Source organism: Melanaphis sacchari, unplaced genomic scaffold (genome assembly GCF_002803265.2).
Source record: "Melanaphis sacchari strain LSU unplaced genomic scaffold, SCAv2.0 Contig0_pilon_pilon, whole genome shotgun sequence".
Classification (NCBI taxonomy): Eukaryota; Metazoa; Arthropoda; class Insecta; order Hemiptera; family Aphididae; genus Melanaphis; species Melanaphis sacchari.
Genome location: NW_020270366.1, coordinates 24,295,422 through 24,320,507, shown reverse-complemented (window position 1 = coordinate 24,320,507; position 25,086 = coordinate 24,295,422). Strand labels below are relative to the sequence as shown.

The 25,086-nt window shown below is 33.7% G+C and overlaps 1 protein-coding gene across 8 annotated transcripts in view; it reads right to left on the bottom strand.

Moving 5' to 3' along the window:
- Positions 1 to 25,086, bottom strand: part of LOC112601818 (ephrin type-B receptor 1-B) — a 122,796-nt gene that overhangs the window by 11,025 nt on the left and 86,685 nt on the right. For all 8 annotated transcript variants that reach the window (XM_025349630.1, XM_025349613.1, XM_025349622.1 and 5 more), the window contains exons 4-7: positions 12,758 to 13,043; positions 11,873 to 12,018; positions 8,708 to 8,945; positions 4,211 to 4,366 (exon numbers count right to left, since the gene is read on the bottom strand). In XM_025349630.1, coding sequence (XP_025205415.1) covers positions 4,211 to 4,366; positions 8,708 to 8,945; positions 11,873 to 12,018; positions 12,758 to 13,043 — 826 coding nt within the window. The remainder of the gene's footprint in view (positions 1 to 4,210; positions 4,367 to 8,707; positions 8,946 to 11,872; positions 12,019 to 12,757; positions 13,044 to 25,086) is intronic.

Genomic DNA, 25,086 nt, shown 5'->3' with positions numbered 1-25,086 from the left:
CTCCGCCGACGTCCGTTCCTAACCACCTGCACTAACAGTTTTGCTGTCGCTGAAGCAGTCGCAGTAGCACGATCGTATGAAAAGCGATTGGGATTTATTCGTCAATTGAAATCGGATATAAATAATAATGCGACGACGGATAATAACTTTTACCGACTGTAATATATATAAAACCTATTACGGATGCAAAAAAAAAACTATTATGGAAAAAGCCAAAAGAAATATATATTGCCGCCTTCGTCTCAGCCTTTGACAGATTTAAAAGGTTTTAGCTGCGCGGTCTCGACGCCGAAATGAATTCTGTAGATAGAGGTTTTCGAGTGTAGATAAAAAAATATACATAAATACATGTATGTTTAAATATAGTATACACACACAAGTTCACGTTTAATAATGCTTTGTGTCACGGGAGTTTTTTTTTCCTTATTTTTTTTCTTCTCGTTGGCAGTCTAACTCAATCAAGCACTCATCGCACGACAAAAAATGAATTAATACTCCCAAATACGATGATGGAAGAAGAGCGAAATCTTCAACTTCATACATCGTATAACGGTGAAATGTTCTCGGATTATTGACAAAACATACTAACGATCGAATTGGTCTAATTATCATCAACAAGCTTACGATGATGAGTGAGGTAGGTGTTTTACGTGTCACGGCCAATGACGTTGTCAATGTTTGAGTGTTAAACACTTCACCGGGGAAAAAAATAAAAAATAATAATACTTGCTTTGTTGAACTCAAAACCCGAAAATAATTAGCCAGCAAATCATAATTTTCTAACCACTGGATTTTTTGCGCAACCGTGACAAGTATATATATATATATATATATATATGTGTGTGTGTATTACACGGCCACTATAATGTAAAACAGTGTACGTGGTGTATGTGTATGGAGTACCAACTTCCTTGTGAAGAGAAAAAACAGTTCTTTTCACCACACCAGACGTGCTCTCTACACGACAACGATATATTTTTACGTACGTCGCATACATATAATAATAATAATAATAAAAAGTGGTGTATACGAAAAGACAAAAAAAAAAAAAAGAAAGAGGTTGGGTCGCTGCCGCCGCCGCTTTGTATACTGCGGCAACAGCATTTTTGAAGAGTTCGTCTGGGTAGGTCGTGCCGAGGCGACTTTTCTCATTATATTCTATGAAACATAAAAGGATGCACATCCCTTTTTAGGTTTTTTAAGCTTTGTAAATTCAGTATATATGTATATATATATATATTATGTATTATGTACACACGAATATACACCACGCAGATGTTGTAACATTCGTGTTGTATATGTGATTATTATATATCTAAACATGATGAGTGATCTTATAAAAGTTATGAAAAATACACTAAAAACAAATGTTGAAAAGAACTAATAATTATTTTTTATTAACTGTGAGTTTGTTTTGGAATTTCAATTCTTGGCTAAATTAATTGAAAATTGTCCCAAGGGGAAATTTCACGACACGCGCAGTTTTTTTGATCGTGAGAATCTAGTGATAGATTCCATAAATAAAAACAATATTTATACAAGTACATGCATATTTTCAGTAAAAGTAAAAGTAAAAAAAAAAAAACTCAAGTCGGGTTAAACTGAGTGAATTTTTCTTTTAGATTTATAATTCCTAAGGGTTTATGAAACGTAAAGTACACATATACTGAATACAAAAATATTTATAAAAGAAAAAAAATAAATACTCGTTCGATCATTGTAACTCTCTGTGTATACGTCCGTCGTCGTCGTCGACGTTTTTCTTAGTTTAACGCACACGCGAGCCTCATTTTTTTTCTTATTTCAATTCTGAACGAAGGAGTAAGGACTGTTGTATGTACTATAACTATGACCCGCCATCGGCACGATAAACATCTGCTGATAAGTTAAGTTTTCTACGTCAATCTGCGCAGGGCCTTGTTTACTGTCTTTAGAGATTTATCGTCGGCAGAGCATTACGGTTTCTTCTTACCTCTCTACGCATCGTGCACACCTCATACATCCTATCGACTATCACTCGTATATATTTTCCACCATCGTCGTCATCATTGCAGTCGTTCTTCAATAAATGTCGTCCTCGAGATGAGATAAATATCTTAAAAAGAAGTGTAACCAAGAGTGAAAGAGAGAGAGAGAGGTTGTAGAGACAATATGAGGGGAGAAACGAACTGATAGAAATTCAGGAATTCGGAAATCTGGCATATAAGTTTTTATTTTAACAGACCAGTTTTTTTTTGTCATTCTCATACATGTTCTTACCCCTCGGAGAAAAAAAATCCGTTATTATATTGTGTTATAGCTACCGCCGTCGATGAACATTCGGATTTTGTCAGTAGATAAACATCGGTGGTCGGATGACATGTTTTTGTCCCAACGATACATAACAATAGGATTAAATTTCGCACCAAATTCTTTGACCGAAAATATGTTATGTTATGTATGAGTATATATGCATGTTATTTACCTATTGGATTTACTCAGCCGAATTATTGGAGAATTTTCGGTGTGGTCGTTTGATGACAATAACAATGACAAAGCGTTAGGTTTCTATTCCCTTGGTTAAACGCATAGTCTCACCTAAATTGCTCTACAAGAATTGATTTTTTGTTTGTATAAAAAAAATATGCATATTTATAAATGCAATTGTTGCATATGTATTTACAATTTGATAAAATCATAGTATGATTTATAAAATGATAAAAATTCTGTAGTAATTTTTTTTTAAGTTGTGGGTTATATAAAACCCACATACCGTAATAAAAAAGATATTATCATTTAATTGAGCATTTTGAAAATAAGGTCCAAAAAAGAAGTTAAATGGGATTACAAGTCAAATATTGCATAAAAAATTCATGAAATAAATAATTAAATAAGTCAATTATTGTTTCAAAAATAAAACAATTTATATTAAAACAAATGTCAATACGTGTGTAAATCAAATTAAGACAAGTTGGATTTATATAAATTATTTAAATTTTAAAATAGAGTCGATTTAAATTTTATTAGTTCTTACAAAACGGTATAAAGCAATTCGTTTGCAATTTAAAATGTACACAATATACATATTGACATAGCATGGAACTAGTTTTTTTTTTTAATAGATGTTTAAATAATTTTATCGTAATAATGGTTGTGGATGGAGTTTTGAAATTTTCTCATTTAGTGAACTTTAGTACTCACAATACATTCAGTCAATATAAATTGTATTTTAAAGTTAACGTAATATTAAATGAATGTAGAATTTTTATTTTTTTTTAGTCAAATACAATTATTTATAGGTTCCCAAGCAATAGCTTTAGTGAGAACGTAAACATCAAATAATAATAATAATAATAAAAAAACAAATAGATTTCTCCGATTATAATAGAAGTACAGAAAATGCTGGGTAAAATCTTATCTTTTAAAATATAATATAAAAAAAAAAAAATGGAAGAAAATATTTATTTATACATTCATATTAAATTATTACGATGTATGCATATGCATATATACATAGAAAAATCCCTGTGGAACAAATGCAAATATTATTAAGTTTCGGACGACAAGTCGTTTACTTTGATGTGGTTCTACCGATTTATATATATATATATATATTTATTGTCTGCTGGGGTAGGCATGATTGAGAGGGAGTTGGTGTAAGATGGAGGGAGAGAAGACACAACGGCGATATTATTAATATTGCCGAGCTTCTAAATGGCGGAGATTTAACGGAATTCGCTGGGCTTTTGATAAAACTACTGAAATAATAACTGCTGGTGCTGTGACCGCGAGAGATCTTTCGCGACCGCGACTTCAAAGTCGTTTAGAACCCCCACGCGGTTTAATGGAACGTCCTTTTTTCAATTTCGTCTGAGAACAAATGACTGAGCAAATTTAATTACACATTAAGCTGTACATACTTAGGCTGAACATTAAGCCGAACATAACTCCTTCACCACTACCCGCGCGCATAATTAATTACCAGACAAAAAAACGAGCCGTCGCACGTCGTAAGAGACCATCTTCAAAGACAATGCATATTATGGAATATTAGAATATATATATAAATATAATAATAATATTGAAACGGCTTTTACATCGAATTCACGAAGTCTCTCACCGGAGATGTACGGCAACTTTAATAATAATCTCACAATAACATAGTACAACGTAAGTGTGCGTGCTCCGTACTATGTATACATATATAATTAAACTACAATATAATACTTACGTGTGCATGGCATCGATTTTGGATCTTTGGATGATCTGTAGTATCCGGTGTTGCACCTGCATTCGGACATTCCCTGGTCGGGCGCTTTGCTGTGCGCCGGACACGGTTGACACTTGTCATCCCCGACGCCGTATTTGTACTTGCCTGGAGGACAGACTGAAAAAGAGAAAGAAAAAAAACCATTTAGTTAAACTGAGCCGCTTATATCGTTATCAAAATCGGTTTCGTTGTATAAATAAGTACACATAATAATAATAATAATAATAATAATAATAATATTAATATAAACGTGCGTTCGTCCTGCCTGCCTGCCACGCCTGCGGTTCATTAAACTCCTGTGCGCACGCGTTAATTGCTCTCTACACACACACACATATATACGTTTAAGCCCCTATAGTTGTAGTGGTGGTAATAGCTGCCCTGAGGGGAGAGACGGCGAGCGAACTGGTGAGTGTGTATATATACATATATATGCTAGTATATTATAGAAGAATGATAGATGGAGTACACCGTTGTTGGCATGTATTGGCGTTATATTAATAGAGACAAATTGTTTGTGAATGCGTTACACATATACGCGTATAACACACCGTCCCCTTTTCGATTAAGATTGATACCCCTGAGGATTGCCGCCACACGCACACATACATACACACACACATTTATATATATTCACGCGTACTTCCGAGATCGGTGTATGATGTACACTACAGCTGTATTATATATATATATAATATACATAGATAGCAGCGCAGTAGCGAACATTTATCACCCTGTACATAACAGCACATGTAGTCAACACGTTCGTGTACAGCGTACATAACCGACTTGCGGGCCGTCGCATGGTTCAAAATATTAAAGTGCGACCACGATATACCTACACTTCATATATTATGATTACACGTATTATACTATATTATATTATCAGGTATGTAGCTACCGCGCACTCCTAGACATCGATTCGACAACCACGTTTGATTTTCAGGAGTTAAGGTTTCGGTTCAAAATATTGATTATCATTGTAGCCGATACGACATTAAATCGATAGCCTATCATTAATCATTATAGTGCGTACCTATAAACGACTAAATAATATTACTGAAATTGTTCAGGAAATTCAGCAATAGTGACTATTTATTTTTTTAGATCTTGAATAGATTTTTATCGATTTCAATGTCTAGAAAATTGTTTAAAAGTTTATTTAAGAGAATTTTCCAATTCGGTATCATGAAATATATTATAGGAAAATGTGAACTTATAATATGATTTGTGCATATCACCCATTTATACACATTACATACATCTGTTTCAAACAGATTGTTTGAGAGAGATGAATGAGTGAGACAACGAACTTTAGTATATCAGTTGCTAACAACAGGCGACAACTTAATTTTTTTTATCTACTGCGTATATAATATATATTAATTAAATTGATACGTATCCAATGAACAAAGTTGTGGCACGCTACAGACGGAAGACGGATAAATAGTTTTTATTTTACACACAGCCGTAAGTACTTCAGTGCGTTTTGTTTTTTGGTAAAATCTCTCGTAGTAAGGTTTAGAGTGTTGTCGGTACTCTATATAAACACAGCGACTTTAATTAATTAATTATAAAGCTCTGGAAACTAATAATTTCGTAATAGGATAAAAATTATGCTTTTTGCAACGCGTTGCAGACGATATTTTTTTTAAACGAATATGAAAAACACCTATACACGGTATTATTTATAATATAATTTTAATATAATCATAATTTTTTAAAAAGTTATTCTTAAAAGATTAGACAATGTAAAAAATAAAAATAATATAATCAAGATAAATTATGAAACGACCACAAATTTTAAAGTCTTCCATTAGGATGTGTATAATATTGAATAGAAACAAAAAACAAAACACTATTCCTCAACAATTGAGTCACTGCTAACCTTTTATCCCCCATTGCAAATACTTCAGCATATAATATAATCATTCTCTGGAGAGGATTGTGCCGTTAATAATTACAGGCATCTATATTGATTTAACTGCACAAGCACAACTATGATTTACTTTATTATATTTAATTTATCAACCGAACACGTAGACTTACTTGCAACGGGGCGCAATAACGTTTTGATGAGTAGCATTAGGCATGTTCTGTGCAGAGGAGAGGGATATAATTTACGGAACGTCTCTAGACAGGTACAATAATAATCCGAGTCTGTCATTAAATACGACGTCGACGGTGGGTATTGCAATATGATTTTATGCCTTATATTTTTAATGTATGATAATGTTTTTTTCTCTACCTTTATACGGTTTGTATTTTATGGAGGTGGTATCCGGGTTTATATTCGCAGGTAAAAAATAATGTTAATATAGGTCTTGTTTTCAGCTCTTATATATTCAAATTTCTTCTATAGTTGGATATCTTTAGTTCACATTATGATAGTATTGTATCTGTTTATCTAGCGACGTATACGCATGCGTATATTTTGTTCCGTCTACCTACGCAAAACGATACACTGCTTGAGATTGACACATGATGCTGAAGCGATTTCGTTGGAATCTCTGGGGAAGACGAATTGCGCAGGGCCCACGCTAGCGCACGACAGCGGTTCGAAAATAATAATAATAACGACAACCACAGAACAACTTAACGGGGCAATTATAAAACGCGTTATTATATATTGAAATAATAATAGTAATATATTGTACACATTGTATTCTATAATAATATTCTGACGTTATATAAATGTATATACAATATACTTGAGCAGTTGAGCATATAAATCGCTTATTAAACAAACACCAACGGCGGCGAATACACTGCGCATGCACGCCGTCCTGCTCGTCCACCGAATCTGCATAAAACGTGGATAACGTCGATGAGAGTATAATATAAATAAACGAGTTAATGGGCTTTTTGGCGTATTGTTGGGCAAAGAGTGCACACCGCCACATATACATACACGTACTGCCGGGTATACTAATTAACGTTACCGTTTTTTATATTTATTTTTTTTTTTTACTTTAATCGAACCGGATTCTTTTTTCCTATATATATATGTATGCATGTATACAAGCGGCGTCCATCGTCAATAATATGATATTTATGCGAGAGAAAATACATAACCACTGTCTATATACGTATCTACATAAAAACGGTTTCGTATATATGTATAATAAATAATAACGCTAATAAAAATGCAGTAAACGTTCGGTAGATACTTACGTAGGTATATATATTTCATATTATTATTTTAAAAATGTATTCGTATGTATACGTAATTTTTTCGAAACGATAACTAAAGAAAAAAGTTTAACGCGCGAGCAGTCGTACTTACCTATAGGGTATATATTATAATATTAATATATGGAAATAACCATTTACTATGTTCGCTTGTACACGACCGAAAGACAATTATTAAAAGTTGGCCAAAGAGGTTTGTGTGTATGAAAAGAATTTCTTTTGAAATAATTATCAGATGGAGAATTTGCGATTACACCTTTGGCGAGCGAGACCAAAAATCGATTTGTTCAGGTATATATATATAAATAAATATGATAGTGGACGCGACTCATCCCACCCTGCCACTTCGCTTTAAAGGGTAACATGAGATAACATAGTTTCCCCTTATCTTGGTTAATTATCTCAGACTCAGTCTCGCGCGAAAACTTTGGCGGGTTCAAACTACTACACTGCCTTCAGACCTCTCCTCCAAACCATCTTGGGACTTGCGACTGCTTGTGTAAATTTAGTGCGACAAACGACCTTTGATATAATTTATAATCGCGCCAAACTGAATCCAGCGCTTATTATCATTATTATTATTATTATTGTTAAAGTAAGGCGAAGGAACTCGTCGTTGTCGTTGTTGTTATCGTTATTACTGTAGTCTGTATAATGTCTGAGAAAAGGATCATTTTAATTGGATTTCCGGTCGGCTTTTATACGAGATAACACGTGTACATTGTCTGCTTGAGCGATGAATGATGATACTCTAAAGAGGTTCAATAGACTTTTTAATTAAAAACTATAATTTCTCAGATGAGACAATATCTGTATTTATGCAAAATAATTGTATGCTATACACTCTTTTATACTTAAAAAATATAACAGACAATATTTCACTTAGCATTTATTTTCGTAGTACCTACTTGAAAAATTGACGAGATAGTTTTGGTTATTATCAATGTAATTTTATAAATTTAAAAATTATTGATAATGCAAAAATAAGATCAGTATTATCAGGGATGATAAATACAAAAACGATAGATACGATCAACAGCGTATTTAAACTATAAAGTATACTATTTGTATGAAATACTACTAACACGACAGGATGAATACGATTAAATTAACAGCAATGTATTTACTAAAAGATTATATACAATTATGCTTTATTGATGACGTTTATAAAATATCTTCCGAGAATTGTTTAAAAAAATAATGTTTAATGAAAAATATTATAAACGAATACTTTTTATTTAAATAAAATTTTTTTATAATACTCACTTATACAAGTTTGCGCTTCTATGTCTGCTTCAAAGCCAGCTTTGCACTTGCATCCACCTGACGGCAGATACCATTTTCCATCTCCTTTGCACAGGTAAGTTGGAGCACCATCTACTACTTCAGCATTATCTACACATTTGCCTGTGGCGTGTTCGATTTGGGTAAGTTCTCTAGCAGTTGGAGTAGCAGAGAAATTTGCAAAGTTTATCACAACTTCCGGGCACACGATATAATACACCTGTAGGAAAAGTCCAAATGCAAATTTCCAAGTAAGAATACATAAATATACGAGTAATATTTGGTATACTATATATTAAATATGATATTACAATATAAATAATATATTAATTATTAACAGTAGGTATATCTAAATAACGGCAATTCCATGCATAAAATTAGAATAAATCGTTTTGATTTTTAGTATCGACTAAATATATATTATATACTTTAGCTCTGTTTGCAGTTAAAATTTACTGCAATAAGAAAAAAAAATAACTTGTTAAAAACATTCATAATATTATTTTTAGGATTTTTTTTATTATTCTTTAGATCAGCATGGGGTTTTTTTGAAACGTGTATAAATATATATTCTATATATTCTATATAAACAACAAGAAAAAACTATAAAAAAAAAAAAAATCATGTCTTCGATGAACCCGTAGTTTTAATCCGCCCCAAAACAAGCATTTACGAATCTTATATTATATCACATACTATCCATTATACATACACATACTATATAATAAATGTATTAATTTTTATACGATTAGGTAGTATGCTGTTAAATAAAAAGCTATTTCTGTTTGATCGTAGTTGTTATCTTATATTCTGTCTTTTTGTCTTATTCGTTTCATATTGTATAAGAATCTTTAGTTTTTATTATACGGGAGATGACAGAAATATCATCTCTGAAAAAAAGACGATTTAGGAACGTTAAATATAACCCGTACGACAAGTTTAGGCAAAATAAAAACAAAAATAAAATGTTTATTTTCTTGTAAAATAAAAAAATAAAACAAGTACACTTAAATAATTGTATATATTATATTATAAAAACAAAATATTTTTATTAAAAAAAGCGAAATATGAAGGGGTATAAAATTATTAAGAATTAATGAGTCGGTTAGTAAATAATAGTTACATACGTATAGAACGTGGAGTGTACAATATACGTTGTTCATTTCTTAATGTAAGTACCTATCTACGTCTTAAGGGTGTAACTTTGAATTCATATATTATACATATATATAAATAATATAAGACATATTCGACGGCAGATGTTTAAGAAGGTATTTTATTATTATTATACAATCGTATACGAGTAAGAATAATAAAATTATAATGTACAGTTTAAAATTATATGTATATAAGTGATGAAATATTTGTTTCTGGAATTCAAAAAATCGCAATTTATAAAAGTTACTTTATTATATATCATATTGTAGAATACATTTAAACGACATCAAAAAAGTTTTTTTTTTTATAAACCTTTAGTTGCCAATTAAAAAAAAAGGAGTTTCATTATGTGAATTTAAAAGTTTTCGGTAATTTGTCTTTCGAGATTTTGGAGTCTCTAGAGATAAAAAGGCTTTTACGCATTAAGAAACTTAATAATTACAGAAACCCTCTGGCTTAAACATAAAATACTCTTTATAGGTATATAGGCTATAAATTATACAGGGAGGGGATCATGGTCGTTTTAATGCATTTCTGTGAACTATACAAAACGAATTTACACATGCACGCACGTTAAGGTATATCGTATACTTACGTCAATATTTGATCGATTCAAGCACTATTTATTTTATTTAATATTAAATGAGGAAAATCTTTACAAAACTATTATTGCATATTGGAAGCACCTTTGTAGTAATAATTAATTATATTCGTTTTTATTTTAACGCATATTGAGAATTCAGAATTATTTTCTAGAAAAAAAATCAAATGACAAAAATAATAATCGACTTTTTAAGTATTATATGCTTCTTTTTTTATTTTTTAGAATAGGGGAGAAATTAATTAAAGTGAACGTAAATTATTGTTTGAGTTCCGTTTTGTCCGAACACGATGATTAAGTGACATTTGTAAAAATCCACTAATTTTTTTTTTTTATCTAATCATTAAGCGCCATCGTGGATATTTCAGACAACTTGGACACCATCCTGCGAGTGTATTTAGTTTCCTGTGTCTGGTATGGAGATAATTGTATGTTATATTATATTTTTACACAAATTTATACAAATCGACTTTCTTGCATCGTGTTTATTTATATGTAATCACGAATTCATATTTCGATGGATGCTCATGGTGTGATATCTCGTGTCCCGTATAACGACTCCCTCGTAGAATTCCTCAATGTTTTATTTCTCTACCGTGTTTTTATTTTATTTATTCCACGATGAAATTTACGACCCGGTCCCCGAGACGTTACCGTATTAACGACAATAACTATAAATTCGCCCACCGGGTCTCTCTGACATAATTATTGCATCGCGTTCTCGTCCATGTAGTTTTTCGCTTTTTTTTTAACTCTTTTCTCTCTTCCTTACTCCTCTTCTCTTCTATCACCACTCTACGGCGGCGCCGCTGCACGACAACTATATAATATGTACATATATGTACATATATACTAGGTATATTATACACGTATAAACAACACTCAACCATACAGACAAGATTTTGTTTTTCTAACGTGACACAATCTAACAGCATCGGATTTATAGGTGTGGGATATGATTAGCGGGGAATAGAGAAAACTTAAAATGAACAGAAAAAAAAACAGAAACACGAAAATCAAATTATGTTTTATATATACATATATATGTTCCAAAAACAAACGACTGCGCATGCGTGAAATATAATTAATTTTATAAACATAAACATCGCCGATGATATTAAATGATCTTGTAAATTTTAATCAAAACAAGCAATGGAGAATAATAACTCTTTGTGCAATGCCCGCATTCGTGTAAAAAACCTAATCTTCTAACGTCATATATTGGTGATAATATATGAGACTATCAGTAGTAGTTCACATAATTGAAATGAAGAAGAAAAAATAAGAGGACAAAGTACGATATTAAAAAGACTAGTTTCTTTTATATAAACAAACATGAATGCAATTATTATCATATTATTTATTATATACGTGTTATCTTGTCTTACCTTGACGGCCATGATGGAAATGCACGCACCCTGGTCCCTGAAGGCAAAGTACACTCCTTTTTTGGTAACTTTCACGGCTTTTGTCTCGGTATTGATCACCACTTCGTTATTAGCGTTAAACCTCCCCTCACCGGCAGCTATCCGACCTGTAACACACCACGTAATCATAAATACATATTTTAAAATCGAATCGTTCGAAAAGTGTGTATATATTATGTTATAAAGGTATACCACGGTTCGGATGTCGAATTTATATTGATGTATAAAATATATATAAATGTTTCGTGCGTTATTACCACCATCGAAACAAGTGTTTCAGGCTAAAATAAAAAGATATGGATCATCAAAGGAATAATATCTATCTAGGGTTATACCATAATATAATATAATATATAGTGTTTTTCACCGTCCTTGTGAGATTCTTTGATTAAACGCGTTTCATCACTAAGAATTTATAATATATATTATGTGTAATCCACACTAAAAATATCAAAATGTCTATTGAAACGTTAAAAAATAAGATGTTCGAGATTTAATTTATGATTATTATATATAATATTGAATCACAAGTATAATAGTATACGTACCTACTAGTTGAATATTATGATTATTGGTAAAAACTTGTAATAAGTACCTATAGGTATATTACATAATATTCATAGTCATATTGAAAGAAATAGTTGATTTAGAGATTTAGATATGTCTTTTAAAACAATTGTTTATAAATTAAAATGTAGATTTTTTTTTAGAAATGTACATAGTATGGATGCTTGTTTCAAATATTTTTTAACATTTACCCTTTCATTACTGCGTAACATAATAATCATCTAAAATATTGTTTTGAAAACGCTAGAAAATCAGACAAAAATTAAGATGGATACTTACCAACAGACTTGTAGCTGTCTGGTTCCCATGGCGGTGGTTCCCTGGTGGCCACGTCAAATTCATAATAGAGCAGTGAAAACGTCTCTTTACATGACAGAGCATACCCCGGGAACAGCGAACAGTCTCGAATGGTAAATTTGACTTCGATATAAATGAGATTGGCCAACCCACGCTCAATGAAAGGTGTCCACACCCAATTATTGACGTTTTGCTTGGTGACATCGCATACGACGTATGATCGCCAGTTGATACCTTTTTCAAAGTTTATGTAGCTCTCTTCGACCCACTGGAAAAGTAAAAAGTAAAAAATAAAATAAAATATATAAAAAAGAAGTACGAAATATTCATACAACACGAGAATAAATAAAGTACATATACGTTATGTATATAGTAGTATAGTTTTGACGATTTCCCTGGGGGTAGGATAATATATGTATATATATGTATGTGTGTGTGCACGTATATATAACAAGGTTCTATTGTCCTGGAAATTTGTCACCACCGCCATTGCCAATTGCGATAGTAAATAAAAACCCCCATTGGGTTAATGATCCGACGACCCTCTGCGACGAGGAAGTGGTGAAGACTTGTGCGAAAACATTCCGAGCACGAAATCCTCTCCTCTTCTCCGACGACCTATCTAGATGAGTCACAGGGATCCACCTTCAAAGGCTTGTACAAATAGTATATATACGGGGCAAATGCAACGTATTCATTTGCTTTTGAGCACACACACATATTCGTATACACGTATACACTGTGAATCATCCAAAACGTTAGGGTCGTAGCGCGCGCAAAATCTCATCAACTTACCCACCGCGCCCTCTCTTCCGACCTTTATTCCCTATACCTCCCTAACCGATTCTACTGTGGCACACTCAGTGTACGTGTCTATGGCGATTCGTCTTGATCGGATTTCGTCAAGCCCGACCCACCGAAATTGTCGCGAGCGCTAAATTTACATAATACCCGTAGAGAAGAGAGAGACAGACAAATAGAGTGAGAGAGAGAGATAGACAAACAGAGTGTGAGAGAGAGAGAGAGAAAGAGAGGAGAGAGTAAAAGAGAGCGAGCGAGTCACTGCTAGGGAATAAATTACACAAAATCGTGGGATATATAGTATAGTACTATCGGAGGCGGTAGCGGCGGAAAACGGTCAAAATAAACATTGTAACTATGTTTTGGCTTAACTTCAAAACGATACTGAGCGATGTAAGGCAACCGGTAAACATCGGCTTGCAAAAATAATACACAAGAATAAAAAAAGAAACTGTAAGTCTTACAGATTTTCCGATGTCATTCTTTGCCGTCGATTAATGCAAACGCGTCAAGTAAATATTTTTTTATGTTAATTACTGACTTAATTTTCTTTGGAATACATTATTTCACAGCGCAGTGGATAATAAGAACGAGCTACGCCAACAATGAATACGAAACGGAAAAGTTTTTAAAGCGGTTTTGACGTAAAACTATTTTATATACTTAACCGTAAACAAATTTAAATAATTTTTTAAGCTACGAAACGTTTTTAGAAAATATCAATGTACGATGGGTATAAAAACTGACTAGATTAAAAGGTGTAATCAATTTGCACCAGAATTGACTCTAAATATTTACAACATGTATAATTTGCATCAAAATTTCTAAATTGCTTTTGTAATTTGCATCAAAATCAAAATCGATTATTTTAAGACAGGTACTATTGAAAGAATAATCGTACAAGTTTCGATAATTTAGTATAATATATTAAGATATGAAAAGCTTAAGACATTGAATTTGAATATTCCATTTATAGATACTGAGTGGTTATTTCACTCACTTGTTAAGTATTTGCATCGTTCTACGTCAGTACCTATTGACTTAAAATCTATACCTCATAAATAATAATAATAATAAAACATGACAAACATATTATATTATTTTAGGCAAAAATATAATTTAATATGTATTTTTGTACTACAAATAAAAGTCTTATTATAAAAAAGTTAGTCAGTAAAAAACAAAAAAAAAAAAAAAAAAAAAAAATATTGAAAGCGGATTTTTACGTTAAAACTTCGTTTTAAACCCAGGAAGGTGGTGGGTAGTAAGAAATTCCCAAAAATTATTATTGTCATTTGGGTCTGTTGAGTTAAATTACTATATTTGACAGTGTGAATATTCAAAATACTATTTTCATCTACTTGCAGACTGCAGTGGTGAAAATTACATATCTTTATTTATTTTGGTGCAAATTGTGAACTCCCAGATTTCACGCTAAGGGATATAAAGGGCACATTTGGAAGGATAATAATGATAACATGAATGTGAGTAAAACAAAAGCTGAGAAAATTGAGTTTAAATAAAAAAATGTCAAAGGTCAATTGCTGGGAGAAACGATTAAAGTGAGTATCCGTTCGAGAGAACTGCACATAATTTTGTTATGAAACTATGAATTTTACCCCGTTTCATGAGACTGTCATTGTGTAATATAACACATAGCATTATTAAACGCATTCTGTACAACAATGGGTATGGGTGATGCATGTCTCTCTGTATTATATATTATTATTATATACATTGACGTAGACACAGTGTAACTCGGCGGCGTACTAGCAACGCTTACACGATTATACCCTTGGGAGAGGAGAAAGCGCGTTTTCCGGCGTCATTAACACGCCGAAAACCATTTTTTGAACAGAGTGCTTAATGAGCCCAGAAATCTTCCACATAATTCGGGACGTCATTATGGAGCGCGTTTCATATATAGTAGAAAAAATACTATACATGTGAATTATAAAAATAATATATATGTATACAGGGGAAAAATACGTAAAAAGACGACGGAGGATACGACGACGACGACTTTGTGGTATTCATCATTAGGGAGGAAATGTGTAGGAAGGGATATTATATATATATATATATATATATAATATAATACCGTATACACAACCCACCGCAACAGATGACCGGTCGCAAAGAAATGGAAGTTATTTTTTTTCAAGACTCACCATAGCATTCGAATAAAAAGCTAAGCGCGCGCACTCACACACAGGACATGCACACAACTCACACGCGCGTATAACTATAATGTGTATTTAATTGCCTGCCGCTGCCGCGCGCGTTATTAAAGTGCCATTAATGGGGCAAACCGAGACAACACGCTGCTGCAGTGCGGCTACCTCCTTTTTTTTATAGAAGAACGCGCGGCGTATTGCATACTTGTATTATTATTATTATTATTATCATCATATATAATATAATTTTTTTTTACCGTGGAAAAGGAATCCGGAGAATATATAACCAAGCGTCCTCGATTTGTAAACGTCATCCGGGATAATTACATTAACAACCGGTAGATTCAATTCTAATAAGAGTTAGGTATACATATTATATAATATATTTATACATAGTAATATGCATAATAATATATATATATATATCTATGGGATGACGGTACGTAGACGGAGATGATGCTGACATGCTGTAAGGGTTTACACATATACCTACCTACCTATATAATATACTGTTTTATACATTATTGGTGGTCGTTCGCATGCTGCCAGTTTTAGTGTGTGTGCGAGTGCGCGTCCACAAAGAAAGAAAACATACGAAGAGGTAACGGCGGAAGCAGAAAAGCAGCGGCTACTTGTCGCATTATGCAAATGTCCACGTCAAAAGATTGCGGTCCATGCCGCTGCCGGTGCCGCCAGTGTATGGTTTTCAAAAGGTGACGCGGTAAAATGTAATTTATTCTTTTGGACCCAACGTGTAGATATGTCATTGGATTTAAATATATATATACCTATATATATATAAGCACACGAGTGCATACCTATGTACACGTACTTCGATGAATGTGCTCTGCGTGCTGTCGTTTTGCCATATAATCCCGTTATTCGTATTTCTATTTGATATTTTATTTTTTATTTTGTCAACCTAACTCAGTTCAATCTCGTATGTATATGTATAAATGGCTCGCATACGACCGTCATATCAATCTTAGTGGAACATGGGAAATTCAAAGTTCAAAACTATCACGAATAAATATATGTATATTATAATAATAATAAAAATAAAAAAAAAACACAGCACGCAGACGGCCTTACATTATATTATAATACGCATTGTATATAGTAATACTAAAGGTACGTGCGACCCGTCACCGTCGATGTAGAAACGTCGTGTTCTGCGTAGATTATGTCTAAAACTAAACGAAAAATAAAAACTTTGTACGCGTATATGCACTACAATCGAGATCTAGATGACCGATAAAAATCATAAACATATACCGCAGCATTTAATGAACGGTTCTTATGTAATATGCGTTATCGTTGTTTACCTGCATATACATGTATAATACGTTACTACAAATAACAATATTAGGTACATCAAAGGTATTATAACTATGAAGGAAGTATACCCTACAATCTTCGTGGTATATTTTATACAGCGTTAACGATTAATGCGGAAATATTGTAGACATAAAATTGTGGAGTTAATACCATTACGGTGTACACCTGCATATATGCATACCTGTATATTATCTATACCTAATAATATAGTACATTGAACGTTAATAATTTGGATTATTCATGTTGTCATATATATATATTGACATAAATAGTTACATAAAAGCATATATGATCGGGTCAGCAGACGAAGCCCGTCAACGGCGTCACATGTTATTCGATAGGTACAAAAAAAAAAAAAAAAAAAAAATAGTACAAAATAAAATAGAACAACCGTGGTGTACTCTTTAATGGTAGGACGGAAATATTTTGTTGGGTTGCGCGGAAAAGAGCATTTCGATGTCAATTCAGGGGGGGGGGTGCGTTTTCCAGTTCAAAGAGTACACAATATAGACACGACGACGGTCTTTAAAATAACGCAATATACGTATGGTATATATATAACAATACAATATAATATAATAATATATATACAAGTGCAGTGTGCTTGTGAAATTTCCATTTATTGATTTGTTCGCAGAAGTGAAGAAAAAAGAAAATTAATTAAAACCGACCCCGTTTTCGATTTAAATTCAAATTTGCCGCATGTTTTATTCACGGGAAAACGACAACGATTACAACGACCATGCGTCGCTATATATATAAAATTATAAAATATTCTCTCGGAAATATTATTATTTAGGCGATGGGGTTGGCAATGAATGCACGAATGCGTGTGAAGATCACTGAACACACACACCATTCACACTACTAATGGTAATGTCCAACACGCTATAAAATAATTATACGATACGACAAAATAATTTTATTTATTTACAACGACCAGGTCAAAGGATTTAAGGGAGGACATAACAATGAAACACATCTTTAAGACTTGTTGCGGCGGTGAATCATGGTCGGGTAAAATGAGAATTTTTCGTGAAATTCTATACAACGTTTTAAGAATAATGCAATTTCGCATCATGGCAGCAGCACATTCCGGATCATTAAACAAAGGGGAGAAAAAAAACAGCGATCGTGCTTTACACTGCAGCAGCACCCCCCGCGGGACCAGTTGACTGATGGCCAGCAATATATCCAAAATAATACGAGTAAATAACTCTTTGCCGATGGTCGTGGAAATTCGCAGGGTCTGTGCAAAGAGTGTTTCGCTCATTAGCCACGAGAAACCAGATACGCCACCACTATCGAGGACCGACAATAACAAAAGATGAAGAAAAAACCAAATATAAAACGATAAAATTATAAAAATTAAAGAACTCTGAACTGATATTTAAAAGAATGTTCTTGACGAGTAAACGACGGCGGGAGGGAGAAGATCAACCGCACGCTGCCGTCGACCGCTGCTGAGAAGTTTCCCCGCGCGGTATATACGAACGCTAGTATAAGTTTGCTGCTGCGGCCAACCCGATTAATTATTGCTCAAAAGTTTTGGCTCTGCCACCGTATATATAGAATATAGTGTAATAATGTTCTCTTCTCTCTGCGCGGAAACTATAATATATATATATATACGCAGCTTCACCGTTGCAGCTATATAGTAATCCGAAACTCGTGGGCCAAGCATGGGTCAGTGAGCTTTCGCCCAATCCTTATATTTATGATCCCTGGTTTTTTCATCCGTTCCCAACCCCTTCAATCTCTTTCGTTTTATCAGTTTTTCTTTTTGTCCACAACAATCACGTTAACCCGGCGAAACGAACGACAATTTTTCGCGTACAAAAACGTTTTTACTCAAAATGTCACGCGAGACGTGAAACGTCGCACGTCGCCGCGATAGCTGCGTGATAGTTGTGCTCGTTGAAATTGAACTGCAGAATATAATCAATGGCTCAAATATTTTCCATGTCGAGTTCAAAAATAGTTTATATTATTTTTATAAACATGCATATTCGTATATTTATCAACTTCCTTTCAAACTATAACACCGAATATATAATTATATAGAGAGAACTGATGTTTTGTCGGAGATACCAGCAGTTCCGCGTCAAACATGTTTCGTATATTATATAATACGAAAACGTGATGTATTTTGTATACAATAATTCTGCCAAAACAACGTACGCTCCCGGTGTATCAAGTTATACATCAAAAGTTTAGTTATAATCAACTGCAGAAGTTATTTCAGAACACATATGCCTAGACAAAAGTACAAGTGCGTAAAGCAGAACACGAACTTTTGCTTGTCTAATTAATATTTTATAGTTTTGTTACTCTATAACTGACTATACTTTATACTTATGTCAAATACTACATTTACATATTTATATAATCTGATAATCATACCTATACGTACGCCGAAGTCAAAAAATTATTATCCTCGTATTATATTATAAGAATCCATTTTTATCGTCAATCGAATTACGATCAACTGCACGTTTTCGAACATCTTAAAGTAAGTTGATTAACTCACAATTAAAATATACACACGCCTATACGAGTGCATATGTATTACAATATAATTATATTATATTGCACACTGACGATTGACTGCAGTGATATATACTTTATACAATACACTCTTGCATGTAAAACTCTGGCGGATGCGGAAATGAATTTTAAGCTTTTAATATCAGTACGGGCTATATGTTAACTTCTATAATATATGTACATATAGTAAGTCCAGAAATTATTGTGCGTTTAAAAATGGATACACCAGAAGAGTAGCAGATTTAACTATACTTATGTATGTTTTATTATATATGTACATTGCATATATTACAAATTTTGGCACTCTTGCACACACGCACTCACGACTCACTGTTGGACCTCAATACCTTGAGACGTGAGATTCGCATGTTAATATATATAGCTGGGTATATAGCTGACATGCGTAAATATATTTATGTATTCATCAGTGCATAACACGTGTGTGCAGCAGTGTACCCTATATCAACCGTCAAGACTTTACAACTTCCTCGTCCGTAAGCTTGTTTCGTCTACGATGAAAACTATATCTCTTTCAGTTATAATATGAATTTAACGATGTTTGCCTACACGCTGTTCGTCGACGAAGTGCTGCAAAGCAGGAGGGTACAGGGAGAAATAAGACCCTAAATTATACCACAGTTTGTTTATATATGATGTATAAAAGTGTTTTACACCATAACAATATAATATTTTATACGGACGGGCCGCTGAATATTTGTACGACATAACATAGAAATATATATTTTTTTTTTTTTTTACCTTTTTCACCCGTAAGTTTTCTCTTTGCGCTTAACACACAGCGTGTAGGACTAGTCGGTGGGATATAATATGTATAATATATACGTGCATGTACAATACACTCTGTGGTTTATATTATCATGTATCATCGGAAGTGGCGGAGGAGGCGCATCGTTATATCGGCGGTCGGTCGTAAAAGTTGACCGACGCAGCGGCGGTGGCGTACGTCCATAAATATTGTGGCCGGCCATAAAAACTTGGGCGAATTCGATATTATATGTACGTACGAGCAGAGGTTTAATTTCCCTTATACATATATCCAACGCGTTATTATTAATGAACTCCCTCGGGGGTACGCACACACACACACACACACACATACGTGTATATATATATATTACATGCTGGTGCAATAGAACGACGATCAAAGGAAAACGTCGATGACGACGAAAACACGTACACAGAACACACACATACACATACATATAGACGCGTATATTATATGCTTAGTTTTCTCTAGTGCGGGAAAAAAAATATTGACGTGTAATCCTTTGGGGATGGGACGGCTGTAGCCTGTAGTAGATACTTCCGCCTAAAGCCACATGGAATTATTATTATTTTACGATGTATCATATTATATATATTATTATATAGGCACAGTGTATAATGTGAAATCCGTCGAATTCGGTCGTCGCGTGACGGTTTATCGTTTTGCCGGAAAATTGACAAGTGGCAGCGTTGGCGACGAAAATTTCGACTCTGCTCGTTATTCGTATTAATGCATGTACATTTCATGTATATATATGTATACAAATACACACCACAAGTATACGCCCTACTTATGATATCCACGCAGAAAAGTACCATCACTTGCACCCTTGTCAACAATCACGACGACTGCTGACACGAACAGGCTCGTTAATTTTGGATTTGCGTGCGCACACTCGATTTGTACTCATTTCATCATCACCGTATAATATATATATATATGTATACACTTTACTACACAAGTTATCGTGTATAATGTATGTACACGGCTGCGGTATATTACGTTAATAAATCTGCGGAATTAACGAGCCGATCATTTAGTTCCATTATATTGTACACATATACATATATGTCATTATATTAATATTTGCATATAGACACACACGCGTACATGTCATATGTATAAACGTTTAAGAATAGCTGCACGACACCCACAATATAATATTCTATATAAATATGTAATTTGACGTATCACGACGTTTGCGTATATAGTGTAGGTATGTAATTCGCAGCGCCTATAATACGGCACCGAATCGACAAATATAATTTTGTGCTTATCGGATTATTGAAAAACATCATCTTGCGGACGAAATTATCATACGATAAACGAAAACAAGATTGTCTTGATATTCTTCTTTTTAAACGATATTTCATCGAACTGCAGAAAATTATATTATACAGTCATCGCTGTTGTTATATAATATAATATATACGGAGCTTAAAATTAAAGTCTAAACTGTTCAACAGTTCTGATGTATATCGAGCGATAAAATAGTGAGGCATACTGAACGAGTCGTAAGTAATATATTGTAACTTGTTAAGTATTGTATAAAGTAGGTGTAAAAACTAAAAATAGCGTCGTTTCGAAGAAAAACAATTTTGAGTAGTTGGTCATTTACTTTTTATTACATTGTATTATACCGAGTTTGTGCGTGGTATACACACATTTATATAGGTATTTACAACATTCGCCGAGTGGCGAGCACGCATTAGTACAATTATTATATTAATTAATATACATAATATTCACGAAAAACTATAAAAACGATAAACAATCGAGCAAAACGTAGGAACATCACATTTCTATCTAAGGATAGAAAAATGATTTCAACAATGCCGGACGACCCTCCACCGCGCTGTCGGTGTTTGCCGAGTATGATGATAATAATATTATTATTATTATTAACACAATATAATAACGCACGCGTGTCAGTGTATGTATATAATATACGTGGTATTATTATAAGTGTATCCGTACGCGACCGAATCTTAACGGCGGCCATTGTGTTCGCCAATTGTTATAAAAGAAATTTCCGTCGCGTTCTTTTCGTGGGTGATGAGAGACCGCAGGAGTCATTATAATAATCTGGGCGGCTGCGGTGGTCATTTTTTTTCACTCTTCCCAACTCGGCGCGTGTTATTACATCGTCGTCATTGTTATGTCGTGTAATCGTCGTCGTCGTCGTCGTCGTCGTCTATCGTCTATTTTTTTTTTCACTCGTCTTCCATGCGATGTATACAATATAACAATGTTATAAAGTACGAGCTCACAGCGCATATTATATATTTTATAACATTATTATAATGGTGTACATCTAGTACGCTAAACTACACTGTATACAGTATATACGGTACCTAATATGGCCCCTAGATAAAAAAAAAAAAATAATAATATAATAATAACAAACGACTTTACTGACGATGACGATGTCGACGATACCGAGGTGTGGCTTGTGAACTCGTCGAAATATGTTTCCAATTGAAAAGTCACATCATCGCTCGACTCGACAAAAAGAAATCGTTAATGAAATTAAACGGCCACCGCCGACCATCGAAAAAATCGTAAGATACTTTAAACACGACAATATAAGGGGCCACGGGAATGACTAATTTAATACGCATAGTGATAATTGTTTGCGCGTTCTATTTTCACGGTTTTCCTGCACGCACGCGCGCACGCAGTATAAACACTGCACTATGATAATATATAATAATTCTAAATGTGTTTCATCCTGAGGGAGACTGAGGATCCATAATGACGAAAATGACGATGTCGGCGACGACGACATCCACCGTACCGTGAAATGATCCAGAAAACCGCAACCTATCCTTTGTCTGTCCTGATGTAGCGACGGTATGCAGCTGTGGCTACGGTTTTTCTACACTTTAATATTCTCTCTCGGATTATTTTATTATTCGTGCCATCGGCCGCACAAAAACCCGCGACTCGATCTAAAAACCATTTCGATAACTGCCTTGGCGCTAATAACCGGAAACGTTCGTGGAGGTGACGTCCGAGTTTTCTAATTTATCCGATACGTCGCCTCCGGTACCAGCTGCTTAGCAACACTATACTCGTACATTATTATGATTACGTGATATACCTACACGTAACACGTATATGTATATAGTGTAATATCGATGCATCTTGCGTGTATGCCACTGCCGCCTTCGCAGACCATCGCTAACGACGATTTTAAAACAAAAATATTTATCATTTAAAAACTTTTACGATGAAAAAAAAATAACTGCAGTCGTGTAGAGTGTAGACAGCGCGACTTGCTCGGAAGGGGATAAAACGATTATTATGATCCTTTCCCCTCCGTGTATAATAATAATCACGACGAAATTTAACATATAAATGAGCGAATTATCATATTTATCTTTCTGCATACATAAATTGACAACGTCGAGTCTACCGTCAATCAACATTATGATAATGATGATGATTATGATCGTTAACTCGTAAAATATAATAACAGCGATTGTAAATAATGTACCTACTCACGCATGATAATATAACGAATAAACTGGCTACTGCAGTTTATCTTCTGTAAAAATTTTTATATCACATGGTTTATGATTAATTGTTGTTTATATAAAACATTAGATTATTGTTTCAACGGAGCAGCTGTCTATATGCATAAACAAATTGTTTAAACTTTCTCGTAAAAAATTATTAATAAGTAATATATCTACTTATTACTTAGGTATACGTCTTCAACGTATATCTATATTCTGTTGCTTGTTCTAGAAATTCAAGGGTTTTCTTGTCTTAGGTAGCCATTCATTTAGATAGACAAGTTGCTCGGGCGTAAAGGCCGTGGTTTAGCGGTATATACACGTATATGGTATATGTGTATAAAGTACGGATGCGGGAATAAATAAAAATAACGACGATGAAAAAAAAAAAAGGATATGATATAAAAATATATAAGAATAAAGACGTCCGAGCGCGCGCGATTTGCGTCCTGGGTGTGACCTGAACTTGTAAATTGTAATGGTAATAATTCACCGGATAATGTTATGTACATGTAAATTCGAAACGAGACTACACACACACGCGCGCACGCGATATGTTTACCCCTTGTCCTCTCACTCCGCTCTCTATCACTGCGGTCTGATATTGTAGTATAATATGCCCCGTCATCAGCAACCCCTTCACCTGTACACACCCGCCGACGTAGTCACAGTGTGTATTGTTTAAGTATATGTATAAATGTTATTCTTTTACTTCTTACACGTTTACATTGTTATAGTCTGTAACAAAAACTCGCGCCCGATAAACACATATAGGTACGTGGCGACGGCGACAATATCGAACGCACAGGGCACAAAAGGCGCGCACAAACACCATCGTATAATGGTCGTGTGCATAATAGTATAACGCGCGTGTATGCATATATACAAGGGAAAAAACACCGTAGTCGTGTATGCTAATTCCCTAGGCCACGAACGTTATTTCCGTTTTGCCGTCGGCCGGAATGTCAGGCCTGATTTAATTGACCTTTAACAGAGTGAGCTGTTCGGCGGCGACGACCCAATCAATTTTCAAAATGCCACATAGATTATCCTGTAGCTTATATCCTACTCGTTTCTCTATCTCATCTTCAATTATTATATATTATATAATATATAATATATATATATAAATATATTATC